The sequence below is a fragment of the Cloeon dipterum genome, chromosome 3 (assembly GCF_949628265.1).
Source record: "Cloeon dipterum chromosome 3, ieCloDipt1.1, whole genome shotgun sequence".
Lineage (NCBI taxonomy): Eukaryota > Metazoa > Arthropoda > Insecta > Ephemeroptera > Baetidae > Cloeon > Cloeon dipterum.
This window is the reverse complement of record NC_088788.1, coordinates 12,975,078-12,989,813: the sequence shown is the minus strand read 5'-3', so window position 1 is coordinate 12,989,813 and position 14,736 is coordinate 12,975,078. Positions and strand designations below refer to the sequence as shown.

Below are 14,736 nucleotides of genomic sequence, written 5' to 3'. Positions count from 1 at the left end.
TTGTGTTGTTCGCGCCTCTCGTCATCAGAGCCCGCCGCGAGCAGGAATCAGCGAGTGCAAATGATTAATTGCCACTGCATCACTTTTGCTTTTGCTTCTCTCTCTCTCTTGCGGCAATGAATGTGTGTGAACACGCGGAGGTTTCACTCGATCGCCTGCTGCACGCCCTTCGGGTGAAATGACGGAGAAAAGTCCCAGCCGAAAACTTTGTCTTATATATGATGAGAGGCGAAAATTGTCTCACTCATCGCTGGTTTCTTTTTTGGCACTGTAATCAGCATGATTGAAAATCCTATACACTTTCAAATCGGTGATTGTCTCTTTGATTAATTTGGTTTGGAGAATACCATGCTAATTGCAAGCATTTTCACCAATGACTTGCAATAAGTTGCTCATAGATTGAGGTCCAAAGGTTGTGACATTTAAACGCCTAACGAGTTATGCCATATCCTACAAAAATAGTTGAATTTTACAAATTCAAACAGAAAAGTCATTAGAAAACATTTTCCAAAAAAGGAAATAGGCAAAGAGGTGTCGTTTTGCCATCTCAAATAATTTCAGGTTTTTCTTTAAAATTATATTGGCAGTAAATACCTAGTCATGCTTGTTGTTTCGTTAAGGAAAATATTTAAATGATGTTTAGAAAGAAATTGATCTAGACGGCCTATATCTATTTTAGAAATATTTATAGAAAATTTAAAAAAAAAAGAAAAATGGGAAAATGAGTTTTTCAAAAAGGATGTAACTAATGGGGAGCATACTAATCAAATATGACAGGTGAAAGCCGAGTTGCATTAAAAAATTGGGAAATCATTTCAAAATTTTAAATTCACAAGTAGAACCGGCAGTTTAAATTTATTAGCATCAAAAATTAATCTTTTGCAGCAACATATTATAGATAAACTGAAGGAATATCGCTACCTCCTTCAATCCATTACTATATATATATATCTGATATTTTTCTTATTACTTTTGACTGGGAATGCTACCTTAAAACTCAGGATCTTGGTGTTATTTATACTTGTTCTGATGGATTGGCTGTCGCGGATATTTATGTTCATACATTCATCGATTAGATCACATAATTATTGCCACTTTTCCCTGATCTGACATTTGAAACAGATCGATGCGGAGTCACTGAACATCAGACGAGCAAAGCGTAAATGGCGGTGAAAAGCGTGTTCATCTGCCGCAAATGTGCGCAGTGCCTCACGAAAGAAAGCAGCCAAACTCTCGGGCTTTTCTCATCCAAAGATTTGTGGATTGGTGGGCATTAAAAGAATTACCGAGATAACTCGGACTGGTACATAATTGCAGCTCTTGTTAGGCCGTTACACGCTCAATAATAAACTGCGGTCAAAGAGGAAAAAATAATTCAAAATCGATTCATTGGAAACGCACCAAAACAACAATGGAAACTCCGTCACGAATTCTGACTTAATTGCGTTCTCAAGCATGTCATTCGTAGGCGGGCGAACTTCTTTTTAAAAGAAAAAGCCGCGTTTGTACGTGCATACGCAAGTTAGTTGTGCGCAGTCGAAACCCGGTTCCATTAATTGTGGAAAAATAATTTCCATGCTCATACCGCCGGCTGATTTAGCATCTAACAAGAACAAGCTGCTCCTGCTGCAGCATCCGAGAGTTGGTTGTACGGCTTAACAAGTGTGTGTAAATGTAGTGCGTTGCGAGGCACTTTTATTGCCGCCTATATCATCTTCTGTCCAATTATTTCTAGGGTAGATTATTTATTGCCTTTCACTCCTCCCCCTGCCGAGATGCACCTGGAACGCCGAGTAATGCACTGCTCTGCCTTTTCCCTCTCATCCGCCGCCGCGCCGGGGAATAAATCTTGCGTCCTTTGAAAAGTGCATCTCGGAATCCGGGATAATTAGAGAGCGAGCGACTGCGCCGAGAAAATGATCATTTTGCTTCGGCGCGCGGTGTGTTAACACGTCGGGAGAATTTCAGGCGATCAGGGAGGTCTGCGTCCGTAATTTGTTTTGCTGCTCCATCATGCCGCGTGTGTATGTGTGTGTGATATCATTCTTGCTTGTCACCCATTCATCATCCTTGCACTCGCAGCAAAATTGTACGGTCGCTCCACGACGATTGGATTTTTTTGCCCCCGCGAGTGAACCGCGAGTTTCCCTCGCTGCTGCGAGTTTATTGAAAATTAATCACAGTGCACGCAAGACTCTTTGTAATTAAATTCAGTCGGCTTGTCTGGCAGCAAGGAAATATAATGAGTGGCTTGAGTAATTTTCCCTGTGTCCGTGGTCAGACAAACAAATATTTACTCGTCTCGTTAAGTGCTTTTCAGCACATGAGCATTTCAGACCCGATGTTTATGTATGTACAGGATGGAGTGGCCTTTAAAAATTTTATGGTAGAATCCTAAAGCTTTGAAATTCAATTTTGCTATTTGTCTTGTGCTTTGAAAACGTCGAATGTGCATATAAAAGGGAAGTGAAAAATGCATTGAGGTGGGAACTTTTATAGTTATAACATAAAATGTCCTCGGAAATTTTAACCAAAATTGTTTACTTTTGAGGAATTATTAAATGAGATGGAAGATTTTTCTTTTAAAATAAAATGTGGTTGATAATTTGTATTTTTACTTAATACATGTGGCAAAAAAAGATTCGACCTGGTAGAAAAAAGTTTATACAGTAGAACTATTGCCTCTGGTTGCTGTAATTATTTAGAACAAACTCAAAGAAAATTTTCGCCTCACAACTATGAGTAAAATTGGCTGTGTATCACACCCCCCATTGCTAAAATAAATAGAGTCAAAGGAAGACATAAAAAGCAATCATCGCCGGCAATAATGACGGGATGGCTGCTGCTGGGAGCCCAAATTGAATTATCACCTTTCAAGTCATCATTCCGCAAACAAACACTCGGCGGCAAAATTAGTCCTATTCAGCTGCAAAACGCACAAAGGGCGGCTTTGTGTGGTAATGATTGTGTGTGCTTTAAAGAGTGACGTAACACGCTCAATGTCAAACGGTGCGAACAAAGGCAAAAATGCACTCGCCGCGCTGGCTGTATCATAAAAATTTACTATCAGGGAAGCGATGTCTCGTCTTGCTTTGAAATCGTATTTGCCAACTAAATTTCTTGTGAGGATCTATTAGCAAATTTCCGATACAATTTTTAAATCATTAACTTTTTTGCCATTTTAAAACATTTTTTTTATGAAAATGGGAATTTTTTGCCTATTACATCTGCTAGTGTTGGTATAGCAAGTTCTGCAAATGTATTTCCAAGAAAGGTAAAAGCATTGAGACTGTTATTCAATCGTGGTAGGACTGTAAATTTTAAGCGGTGTTTTAATGCAAAGAATTCATCTTTTTCTAGACTGAAATGTCATATTTAGACAGTTACTTGGTGTCACTGTGTTGGTGTATCGTTTGCTTGATTCATACGTATTGAAAGATTTTTATTACATTTTAAAGGTTAATGCTATATTATTTGATTAAGTTTCCATGAAATTTTGATCAAATTTCTACAAACTAGGCTAGAAATATAATTTTATTTTTGTATTAATGCATAAGAAATTGAAGGCACTAAGCAACCTTAAAACTGATTTAATTCACTACACAGAGAACAGCGAGACAAGGTGAACTGTATATTTGCAATTTTAATGGTTGCTATCATAAATCGAGGCAATTTAAAAATACAGTATTGACAAGTGACTCCTCAGTCGTTCACTGGACACTTGTTGAATAATTAATTTTTAACAGGCCAGTATTGTACTTTTATAAGCATGCAATAACATCACCAGGAGGACACTCATTGGAGTCAGGCCGGCCACTTATACTGAATCAAGAACATTGAGTAAAATAATTAATTTAAAGCTGCTATAGCTCATTGTTAGCAGTAACTGAAATGTAGCGTTTTTATAGTAAATAAACGATACAAGGTATTAATTTAAATTCTCAACTAGAGCAAAAAATATATTAGCAAGAAAATTGAATCATCATTGGCTCGCATTGTTAAGGCATTCTCAGGAGTGTGAAAGGATTTGATCATTTCTGGGATCTATTCCTAGCTGCAAAATTTAAAAGATGGCAAAAAAGGTGTTTAGTTAAAATTTACTCAAAATACTATAAAATAGCTCAACGGGTTGGGAGGCGCACCGGCGCCGACTCACCACTCTTGCTCCTCTGCGGCAACTCAGGCCCCGCATGCTATTATCTGCTCAGTGGTGTTATTGGGACCTGGTGAGCTTCATAGCCTATGGCAAGAACTTAACAGAGGTTCCAAAAAAGCCTTTAACTCCATTTAGGAGTTAGCTCGATTTGTAATTTTGATGTAATAAATTTACTCTTTCTAAAATAAAAAATAAAACATCCAACCGACCCAAACCCTTAAATATCTAGAAAAAATGCAACCCAGAAGTTATTGGCCAATTTGTTATCCTCCTGGAGCATATTTCGGTGTGTTTCCTACTTTCACTAATGGTGAGATGCCGGTGTGATCAAAAGTCAAAGCATTCTTTAAAAATGCATGACACCTTGCTTCCTAGAAGAGTAATTTACCCGAGGGTCTACTTGAAAGAACTTTGGATGGAAGAGGAGCCGGCCGGCTTTGTCGGAAAAGACTCGCGGCAGCATAGACAGTATATAAAACAAAAAAGAGCCTCTTCAGGTCGTCGATGGTGGCTGCATTCCGTAAATAATAAAACGTGGTGTGCTGCATGCGAGGGCAAAAACGTTGATCCAGACTCGAAATTGGATGGAAATGAGAGAAAAAAGATGCAACGGCAGCACCACGACACAGACCGGAGGCACGTAACTTTCATTAGCGGCTCTATCGGCTGCGCAGAAGCCGCGTGCGCAGGTGTACCTGCAGTTTCTTCTCCACCTGGAGAAGGTACCGCCAGCCAGAGAATGAACCTGCGGCGCGCTCTTTTTATTCAAGAGCTCGCCTCTGAGCAGTGTGCACGTACGACGTGTTCCGGCCTGTTTGTGTTGTTTGTGTTTGGACAGGTGACACTACTTCATTCCCAGTGAGACTCGCGGGAACCACGCACACCTTTTCCCCTGGAAACCTCTGGAAGCTGACACGGACTATAGGGATCGAATGCTGGTAAGTGTTATTTCCGCTACTCTCGTTCTCTCAGGTGGTGTTTTGAAGTTGTGTACAGCAGCTGCTACATCACGCTGCTCTTTCTTGCAGGATAGCACTGTACAAGCGTTTAGATAATAATATTTTTTTTTTTAATTTGGCAGACGAGAAAGTCATTTCTTCCAAATCATAATATTAAACAATTTTTCAAATTAAAACTAAAAGAAAAGAGCAATTGAGATAAAAAAAAGTAGAGATCAACATTCAAATTCTCATTGTTTGACTTAAAAAAGTCCCAGCAACCAAAATAACTGGATGTAGCTAGCTTTCTGCACATTCGTGTGAATTTTGACAGAAGCAAAAACATTCGTTTTTGATAAAAAGCTGTCGGCACATTTCAACATTCCTTTGAGGCAACCTTGTCAGCAAAACCTGGACTTCAAAGCAGCGGTCTGCAGCTTTTACAACACAAAACGATTCAGTGTTTATGCCGATGAAGCAATGTCACACCTCTAATGAGCCATTATGCAAATGAGAATGCGGCTGCGGAGATAATTAAGTTCGTTAGCGGATCGCATCAGCGGGAGTAGCTATAGAGTGACACCGCTTGTTCAAAATTGATAATATGCAGCCAGCCGCACTCGTCAGGAAAAGAAGCCCTCCAACGGCTTTTCTCTTTCACGCTTTTTTATATTTTTGGTTCATTGCACCAGCTGTTGTGACGAACGTCTCCTGCGCGCGGCACCTGAAACGAACCATAGTTTCCTCTCCTTATTCAGTGAATTATTCCAGAGGAATGTATTAACCATTCAAATATTTTTGTTTGAGAAAATTCTCCGTGAAAATGTGTCAACGAGCGAATAAATTTTAATTTAGACGCAAAGAAAAGCGAAAAATTTTAAAATGCAGCGCGGCAGACAATAGGTTGTTTGAATAGCTTCACTAACTAAGGGCGTTTTGCAACAGCTAATTTATTTATTTTGCACTGCCGGCCTTTTCAACTGGGTTGAGGTTTTTGCATTGTACAAAAGTATCCAGCTGAAGAGCTTTGTGTGAAAATGCAGCTCGCCGAAGGGAAGTTGCCGTGATTGTCAATGTTTGTTTTCACTTTCAATATTATGCTGCGCCAAAGGGGAATAACTTTGAAGGGCGGATGAGTAATGATCATTGAGCCTTCGCATGCACAACGTCGTTTAAATGGTGGTGTCGGCATGCTAATATGGCTGTACGGCAGAGAGAGGTCAAACGTCTTTGTTTACATATTGATGAATGAATGGAAACTTGGCGCAAACAATCGTTTTCTCGTCCATGCGCGCCGCTTCGCGGGAGTTTCCTCTGCAGCTTCCAAACGGATTATTCAGTGTTCATTCAGGGCTGAAGGGTACTCAGACAGCCGGCAGCTCTATTTTATATGGCTTCCTTTCTCTTGGCTCCTCTTTCAGCACTGGCATTTGATAAATAGGCAGGGTCTTAAATAAACAGGGAATCGAGCAAGGACACGTAAATTTGCACTCCCCTTCTTAAAATGCTACTAACGGTTCTTTATGTGCGACAGGAAATGTTGAATTGAAACAAAAACATTTTTTTCGGAGAACTTTAACTGCCAATTCGTGAAGGCCAAAAAATTTTGATTTTTAAACTGAATTTAAAACAGTCTATCTCGGCTAATTGTGCTGGAGCGATCGTGCATAATTTAAAAGTGAGAGAAACAACCTGTTTCGAAATGACAGCTGGCTGCACTAATCGAGAGCACAAAGCAACTCTCCGTGCATGGCCGATCGTTGCATAAGCATACACACAGAGTAATAGGCAAAAAGTGCTGTAGCGAGAGATTTACATTTTTCCCCAACTGGACGTGAGGCTATTTATTCGCTAATTAAAAAACCACGCCGTTGTGCACTTGCCGTAACTCGCAAGTGAGTGAGAAGAAAATACGCGCAAGCACAGCACAGGTGCATAATACATTCATACTACATTCCAACGGAGCTTATAGGTGCCAAGCCCTTTTCACACGGCCGGCTTTAGATGCTTTCGTTTTGATTGTTTATTAATTTTATTTGCCCTCCAATTCGAGGCGGCGGCCATTAATTATACACGCACATCAGGCTGCTGATAAGATCACGCGTTATTAATACCTTCGTGATTGATGAATGCGTAAGGGAATCATAGAAAGGGCTCTACTCTGGATAAAAAGACGCATTCAAAAAGCAATTCGATGCGTTACGGAGCTGAGTTAATCGTGGCCGCTCCTGTACTTTTTCGATATCAAAACCCCGCTGCGATGCGCTTGGGGTGAGCACGAGCTGTTGCTGCTGATGAGGGACCACCTGTAAAGACTTTGACTAAAGTCTTAGAGAGCTATATCTCTTCACTTTGACGATATACTTTAGAGCAAGGTTATTTCGGACTCAAAGGCAAGCCGCCTTTTTCTCGATGGAACGGAATTCCCTCTGCCATTATATCCAAACACCGATCAAGGCGCCAGTACGGAATTTGCAAACACTTATCTTCTTCGCAGAAAAACGTCCTGACTCTAAGAGCAAACTGGAATGCTAATCCTAGCTCAAAGTTGAAACAGTTAGCTCAAATCAAATTGTAAGATTAAAAATTGAAGTAAAATTTTACGAGTCGTGTGGATGGGAGTGTCAAATATGAAACCATAAAACGCTGATGTGCGACATCACTTTGGAAAATGAGCCCCAAGCTTTTCTACCGACGAAATGATGACCGGCATTAATCAAAACACGCATGCGACGCGCCTCTAACTCTGCTGCCAGAGGAAAATAATGTTAGAACTGGCCTTTCATCGTCCAGGACCCGCCGAAAAAAACTTGGCTGGGGGCGGATATGTACGTATTTATTATAGGATACACCGCTCTTTTGTCCGAACCCCTTTCAACAAAAAACAACTGAGTGACTTTTCTTCAGAGCATTTTCCTGTGGGGCCCAAGGAATGAGAAGGAATCAACGCCTGCTTCCTGCCGCCTTCTCTCACGTAACGAGCGAGCACGATTTCATTATATTATTTGTCTAAGCCCCGAAAGCAAACGCGCGGGTTGGTTTATCTTAATTACACCGAATTGTTGGCCCTTGAGTGGATGAGTATGTTGTTATGTTTGCCGGCAATCTGTTTTCTTGCGCTGCAACCTACGACAAGGCGATCCCACCTGCGACAAAAACGGAGTCGGAGATAATAAATATACACACGCGGAGAGAGGACACCAAGGTTATACAGCTCTGCAGAGAGGAGGAATTCAAAACAGGTGTGGATGACGCGGACATTTAAATTTGATACACCGTTCGTTTGAGATGAAAATGTACGCACTGCTGTCCCGTCGCGGGCTGAAAGACGCTGGTATATTTTATTAGCAGCTCTCAGATGCAGGCTGGCCGGCAATAAAAGGCAGATAATCCAGCTAAGTTATGCGGTTGATTCGGACACGTTGAATGAAGAGAGGAGATTTCAACGCTCGGCTTTGTTCGCAGACGTAAATGATGTTTTTATACCCATCATAAAGCAGAGACGGAACACAAAAACTGTGGAATTCGAGCAACAGTTTAAGGATTGACTTACATAGGCTATTTGTTGAGTTTCCCTTAGTTGATTACTAAAAATTTAAAATTGTTTATAATTACGAAATAAATTTTTAAATGACAAAGTAAGAAAAGTGTTTTTTGGTTTTCCGAATGAGCGACTGCAGTTCCATTCAACGCCAAAGAATAATATTAGTATTCCAGATCATATCATATGCGTGTCAAACGTCATTAATATTGATATTAATTTGTTTGCATTACTTTTAATCGCATTCTCATCAAGTCCAGCAGTCACTCACTAAACGTCAAGTTTTTGCCTGGAGAAAACGGCAAAGGATTTTCCTGACACACAGCACCGCAGGCTAGCACAAAAACAAAAAGGTTGTTCACCTTCTCTTCTCGCATTCTCTCAGCAGCTCTCGTCTGTGAGCGAGTTAGTTGTCTTATCTCTGCTCGCAGCGATTCTAAACAAATTTTACTTTCACTGACTCTAGCCAACAGCCAACACACGCGTGCTTTATTTTTTTTTTATGTTGCGGACACGATCCTTTATATCATATATGGATTGGCTGGCCTTCACTGCGAAATGCGTGTTCTGAAATTCCAGCGCACAAGCGTGAGAGGCACCGAGCAAAAATGCATTTTCGCCGATTTCAAGGTGCGATTTTTAAGCGTGAGAATTGAAAAATTTCGCCTGGCAGCTTGAGCACAAGGCGAATAATGTGTCTGTGTCATACTGCAATTTAGTTAAGAGAGTGGCTGGGAGTTGCTCTGGAATTTTATGTACCATGGCAATATATATCAAAAAGTCGTTATTGCATCGCTATGAGAACCGAGAGTGAGTACCGTTTCCGAGAGTTCGCTCTCTGCGGTTGTAATGTGTGGATGCTGGCTGCCGGTCCATTAAGAGATGACTCTGCCCTGATATTATCCTCGCACTCGGCCTGTAATTACGCCAGCTCCAATGCTGAATTTCTCGCATGAAATGTGGCGAAAAGGATAAAGAAAAGCCCTTTAAAGGTGCCGATTCTATTTTAATTTTAATCATGGAAAAAATCCCCGATTGATACATTCTTACTAAAGAATTCTTCTCATCCCACGATCTTGTTTTATGCAAAACAGCCAAACATCACTTGGGTTTACTACTTGTAGAAGTGGTGGTTCTGGTGCCATTCTGGGATCCTATAAAATATTCATCAAATATAAACTGGCAAAAATATGTAAAACTGAAATCATTACTGGCAGATATCACAACATATTTCTGTCCATTATTATTCTGCCTTTTGTTTGTCTTGCGATTACTGAATCTGATTCTGACATTGGGAATGCCACCAATTCCAGCTGGTACTTGAATTTTCCTTGCTGGTCGCTTTGTTGTCGCCGCCTTATTTGCTTTGGGTTTCTTCGTTGATGTCAATTTCCCCAGTTTCTTAGATCCTTTCCAAAATTCTAGTAAAGTGAAAAAATTTAATTGTTAAGCACATACAGACAAGAGACCTCTTACTTTTAGCGAAATCTTGCGGTCTGCGATTGTTATTAGGTTTTGAGCTGGGCTTAGTACTACTGCTTGGTGGCGGAGTGGTGCCAGTATCTCCAGGACCAACTGCACCAAGCAAATTTCCGGGTGGATCGGTATTTCCTCCACTCTCTTCTGCAGGGGCACCTTCGTCAGTTGTGGCGGGTTCTTCTGCTGCTGGAGCATCGTCTCCTGAGGTTGAATCGCCTCCATCTGCAAGGGCTGTATCGGTTGATGAAGCAGCATCATCTACTGGTGCTTCTTCTGCAGGTGCGTCAGCTGTTGCTTCGGTTTGTGATGCATAATCAGTTTCTCCATCTTGCTGGAAATCATGAACAACTTTGCTGTTGTACTCAGCTTTGAAAATTCAAGATACTTACTGCGCTGCACGGTTGTTGAGCATTCAAAAAAATAAGCAAAGCGATGAAAATTTTAACTCTTGGTCTAAAGAGCATTTTTGCGAATGGTATGCATTCGAAATCGAATAGAAAATGCTGGAATTGTGTCACGGTTGAAAATTCACCTCCAATTTCAATGTGCATTGGAAGCGTTCTGCTCTGTTTTCCTGTCAATTTTTCCGAAGCAGACCGGACTTGAAATGACGTCGTATTTTGCGGGGAAAATGATGAAACTGTTTTAGCTACTAACAAGGTTGGCTTCAACGCACGGAAATGGGATTTTCAACTATAGCGTTAACTTTTGTAAAATTTTCAACAAGGAGAAATGGCACGGAAACTGCATGAATGATAAAAAGACGCACGCCTCATTAAGTAAACAGTAGCGTAGTAAACTTCATTAACCGTGAATGCGCCTGCAACACGCAAACTCGCAAGCGAATGTTAATGATCTTTTTACTTTCTTCATTAGGCAGCAGCAGCTTTTTCCATTGATCGTGATCGCCCCGCGCATCGCGAGGAGCTAGCTGCCTTTTGCTCTTTTATTGTGTGTATGAACATGCAATATACTCAAGTCGAGAACGAGCAATCAATCAATCACGGCCACGAGAACGTACTTTTGTGTATGAGTTTATTACCTTTAAGATACTTTTCACCACTGCTGCTGTTGTTGCAATTCAATTGCTGATTGGTATTTTGATAAAAACACAATTTGTTGGTCTGCTGCGCGGTCTCTCCATTAAGAAAATGGCCGGGTTAAAATCGATGTATCGCCGGCGGCAATGGCTGCGTGAATTTTGAAATCCTGAGCCAGCAGGTTGCTGCCCTTCTACGAGAGCATTTTTTTCCTTTTGGAAGACCAGCATAGCACACACATTGTGAAAGCTTCGCGATGATAAATGTTTTGACTATCGCCTGTCGGATCTCAATCAATCAGTACTGGTTTGTTCGTGTTGATATTGCAAAACTGGACGTGCCTCACTGAGCATATTTCGTGAAATCAAATTTCCAGGAATAAAAATTCAATCTTGCACACGCAAAAGCACAATTGTATTGGAGTTAGGTGTTTTTTTAACTCAATGGAGATGAAAATTGGACTGTTTCCGCTGTTTATGAACCGTTCAGATGAAAATTTATTTTTTAATTTGAATAACTCTATGTTTCGTTAAAAATACTAAGGAGTGGTAGCTCAACACAGACAATTGTGAGCTGATGCATTTGTCCTAAAAACGATAAAAATCCTCCAGCCAAATAAGAGCCATATAATTATTAATAAGATTCAAATTTTTTATTCGTCTCTGTTTCATATAAATAATGCATTAACCGAATCTAAACAATTTCTAATATCCCATTCCAAGCGAACCAAACTTAATTACAAAGTTTGTGTTCAGGAAGGGTGCTATTAGAGTTCCTCGGAACGCTCCTTTTATCAGATAGAGGCGAACACGTGATACGCGAGGCAGATCGAGAGACTTCCTTCTCTGATTGTATTCATCGCCCAAAGTATCAATAACAATCCCGGCCGAGCAACCGACAATTGAGAAAGAGTGCGCGGTCGGCACTCAGCTCTCTGGTGCTCACAAGTGCGTGAATTGATATCGCGCAGTAAATCACCTGCATGGCAGAAAAATACAACGCGTGGACCGTCTTGGGTTCCGCCAATATCGCACTCACTCGGGTAGTTAGCATTTCAACTTCCAGCGAATATACTAATGCAACAAAAAAGGAAGGAAGATGCTCGAGAAAGCAGGTCACTGCTTCACATCCTCCCGGAGAAACAAGACACTCGTCGCTGCTGAGACAATTGTGACCATCGCGCGTGCAGCATCATCTTCTAGTTGAGATGCAGCCTCGCACGCCTGCCTCTCCTAATTGTTTGTTCAAAAGGAACTGCGTGTGTCTGGTCTGGAGGAATAGACGCCGTGCGGCCTCTCCAGTCACGCCAAATCCGCCAAACTAAACTATTTTGTTGTTTGTTTGCATTGGCGCGCGTTGACCTTTCCCAAATGTCCTTCTCGTCATTTAATCATTTTGAAATGAATGAACTTTAATCGGAAAATTGTAAAAGAGAATGAATCAGTTTTATTGGTGTGTTGATTACTTTGTCCCCGTTAGCGATCTCAGTGGACGTAACTAAAATGGATCGACCGACAATATAATCACTAAAGGGAACCCGCAAGTAAAAAGAAGAAGAAATTAACCAGACGAGCGGTCGTATAAGCTCTAATTATAAAAAGAGTCATTTCAAAGCTTTATTACCGAGCTGCCCTTAATTATGTGCAGTCAGAAACGTTGATTCTGAGCCAATTAGAGATTTCTCGCACGCCGATTGAATTTCAACAACAACTTCTGTGTCAACCCAGATCGAAAATTGTGGCCGCTGGCCAAAGTTCATGTTCAAGCCGCGGCCGCAGGTTAATTCGAATCGACAGCTGGCAAAAATTCGAGAAGCAGCGAGCAAGACTTGTCATGTTGGATGCGCGCAATGGAACTTTGTCGGATGCTAGCGCAATTTGTCTCTGCATGCATCTGTGCACAAAACCATTCGCCCTGATCACTTTTTACACGGTTCACCTACCGTCGGACGAGAAATGGATGCCCCACAGCACGAGTCGTCGCTTTTGCTCCGACGGTCAAAACGTTTCCACCCGACTGCAACTATAATTTGCATATTTTATTGCAATAAAACTTGTCTGCAAGGATACGTATGAGTTTCAATGTGCCGGCAGGCGAGCGATCGAAAGTTGATTTTTGGAAAGTGAACCGGCCCGCGTGTTATTACTTGCGGCACGCATGTAATGACCGGTCCGCGAAATTATTGTTACATTGAACTTCTTTTCGCTTGGACGGGCGAAACACGACTAACACACATTCACGAAATTTGCAAATAATGTCAAGGAAAGAGACATGTGGCCTTTTTATTAACATTTTCTGAAAATCACGTGCCATGGGGGTTTGATACGTGTCAGCAAAAATTCTTCACCTTGGATCAAAAACAAACAATACCCTATAAAATACTAAATTTGGATTGCAGAAATTTTTCTTTATTTTTAAGGATTGTAAGATGGCAGGTATAAATTGAAACATAAATTGCAAGGAGGTGGTTTGTTTTCGGTGCGTTTACAACATTATTCAGATTTTTGCTAACAGCAAGTTAAGCTTTGAATTATTGTTGCTCACACAGGTTTATCTGCTGACTGGTAAAGGGTATTATGTATGCTTAATTGCAGACAGGTGTTTTACAATAAAATTTATACAACTATCCAGTGAGAGTGCTTAAATTAAACTCAACACCAAATTGTTAACAAAATTTGATAAATTTTAAAATAAAATACAAGGAAACTTGCACTTTATAAAAATACTCTAAATATTGATCATATTTTTTCGTATATATCAAGCGCAATAAAAGAAATCAAAGTTAATAATATATAAGCTGTTATTTGGAAATATAATAAATTACAATAATATTATTTGTGCTTTTAAATTAATATTTGTGCTCAACAAGCTTACGTAAAAGGGCATTTATATAAAATGGGATACAGCACAAACAAGCTGTTGAGAGCATGTTTATCTGGGCCAGTTAGAAGGCTTCATTTAAACTGCGGGCTTAGCTAGACGTGAGTAGAAAGAACAGACAAGCGAAATAATAGCCTATTATATATAGAGAGAGAATTGTCTGGTATGAGACCTATTTGGAAATCAACAGCGAATCCGATTGCCAGGCATGCCCGAGGAAAACAAGCGCGCCAAAATGGATTCCGAGGCGTGCGAATTCCCTCCTTCCCGAAATTCTGCTCGCGTTCCGACGGAATGAAAGAAATGAGCCCGGGGCTGATCTGATTTTCAATCGGCACGCATGCGACCTGTAATTACACACGCGGATCACACCAGTCAGCCAAGTAGCGTGCAGCAACACCTGCTGAATAAATTTTGCCTCCATTAAATATTTGGCAACCGCAGCAGGAGAGTGCAGCGCTGTGAAATATACATAACGATCGGCGTTCGTTGCTCCTAGAAAACATGCTGGCTCGCGTGGATGCATTTAAAAAAGTGGAACAATAAAAATTATAATAATATATACCGCTCTCGCGTTGCATACAATATGCGAGCGGAATGCACACTTGCGAGTATCAGGTGTTTATCACTTTCTAATTTTACCGGCGAGCGATTTTACGAGAATCAAATGAGCAAACCGGGCACTTGAGAGGGAGAGAGAGA

The 14,736-nt window shown here is 40.8% G+C and overlaps 2 protein-coding genes across 5 annotated transcripts in view; one reads left to right on the top strand and one right to left on the bottom strand.

Annotated features, from left to right (window-relative positions):
• Positions 1 to 4,904: 4,904 nt before the first annotated feature.
• Positions 4,905 to 14,736, top strand: part of LOC135938820 (uncharacterized) — a 46,307-nt gene continuing 36,475 nt past the window's right edge. For 3 of the 4 annotated variants that reach the window (XM_065482760.1, XM_065482761.1, XM_065482762.1), the window contains exon 1: positions 4,905 to 5,094. The gene's annotated coding sequence lies outside the window, so the exon portion shown is untranslated. The remainder of the gene's footprint in view (positions 5,095 to 14,736) is intronic. The other variant, XM_065482759.1, reaches the window with a different exon arrangement.
• LOC135940827 (uncharacterized) lies at positions 9,627 to 10,683 on the bottom strand. The gene is made up of 4 exons (XM_065485897.1): positions 10,504 to 10,683; positions 10,112 to 10,445; positions 9,847 to 10,056; positions 9,627 to 9,789 (listed from the first exon to the last, which is right to left on the bottom strand). The coding sequence occupies exons 1-4, from the start codon at positions 10,663 to 10,665 to the stop codon at positions 9,737 to 9,739; spliced, it is 759 nt and encodes a 252-aa protein (XP_065341969.1). The 5' UTR covers positions 10,666 to 10,683; the 3' UTR covers positions 9,627 to 9,736.

What these genes read in the sequence shown, in the direction of transcription:
- LOC135940827 (XM_065485897.1), bottom strand. Translation starts at nt 10,665, where the DNA reads ATGCACATTGAAATTGGAGGTGAATTTTCAACCGTGACACAATTCCAG. An exon ending in CTCAACAACCGTGCAGCGCA is followed by an intron (nt 10,446 to 10,503) that starts GTAAGTATCTTG and finishes CATGATTTCCAG; the next exon opens with CAAGATGGAGAAACTGATTA. An exon ending in ACCGCAAGATTTCGCTAAAA is followed by an intron (nt 10,057 to 10,111) that starts GTAAGAGGTCTC and finishes TCACTTTACTAG; the next exon opens with AATTTTGGAAAGGATCTAAG.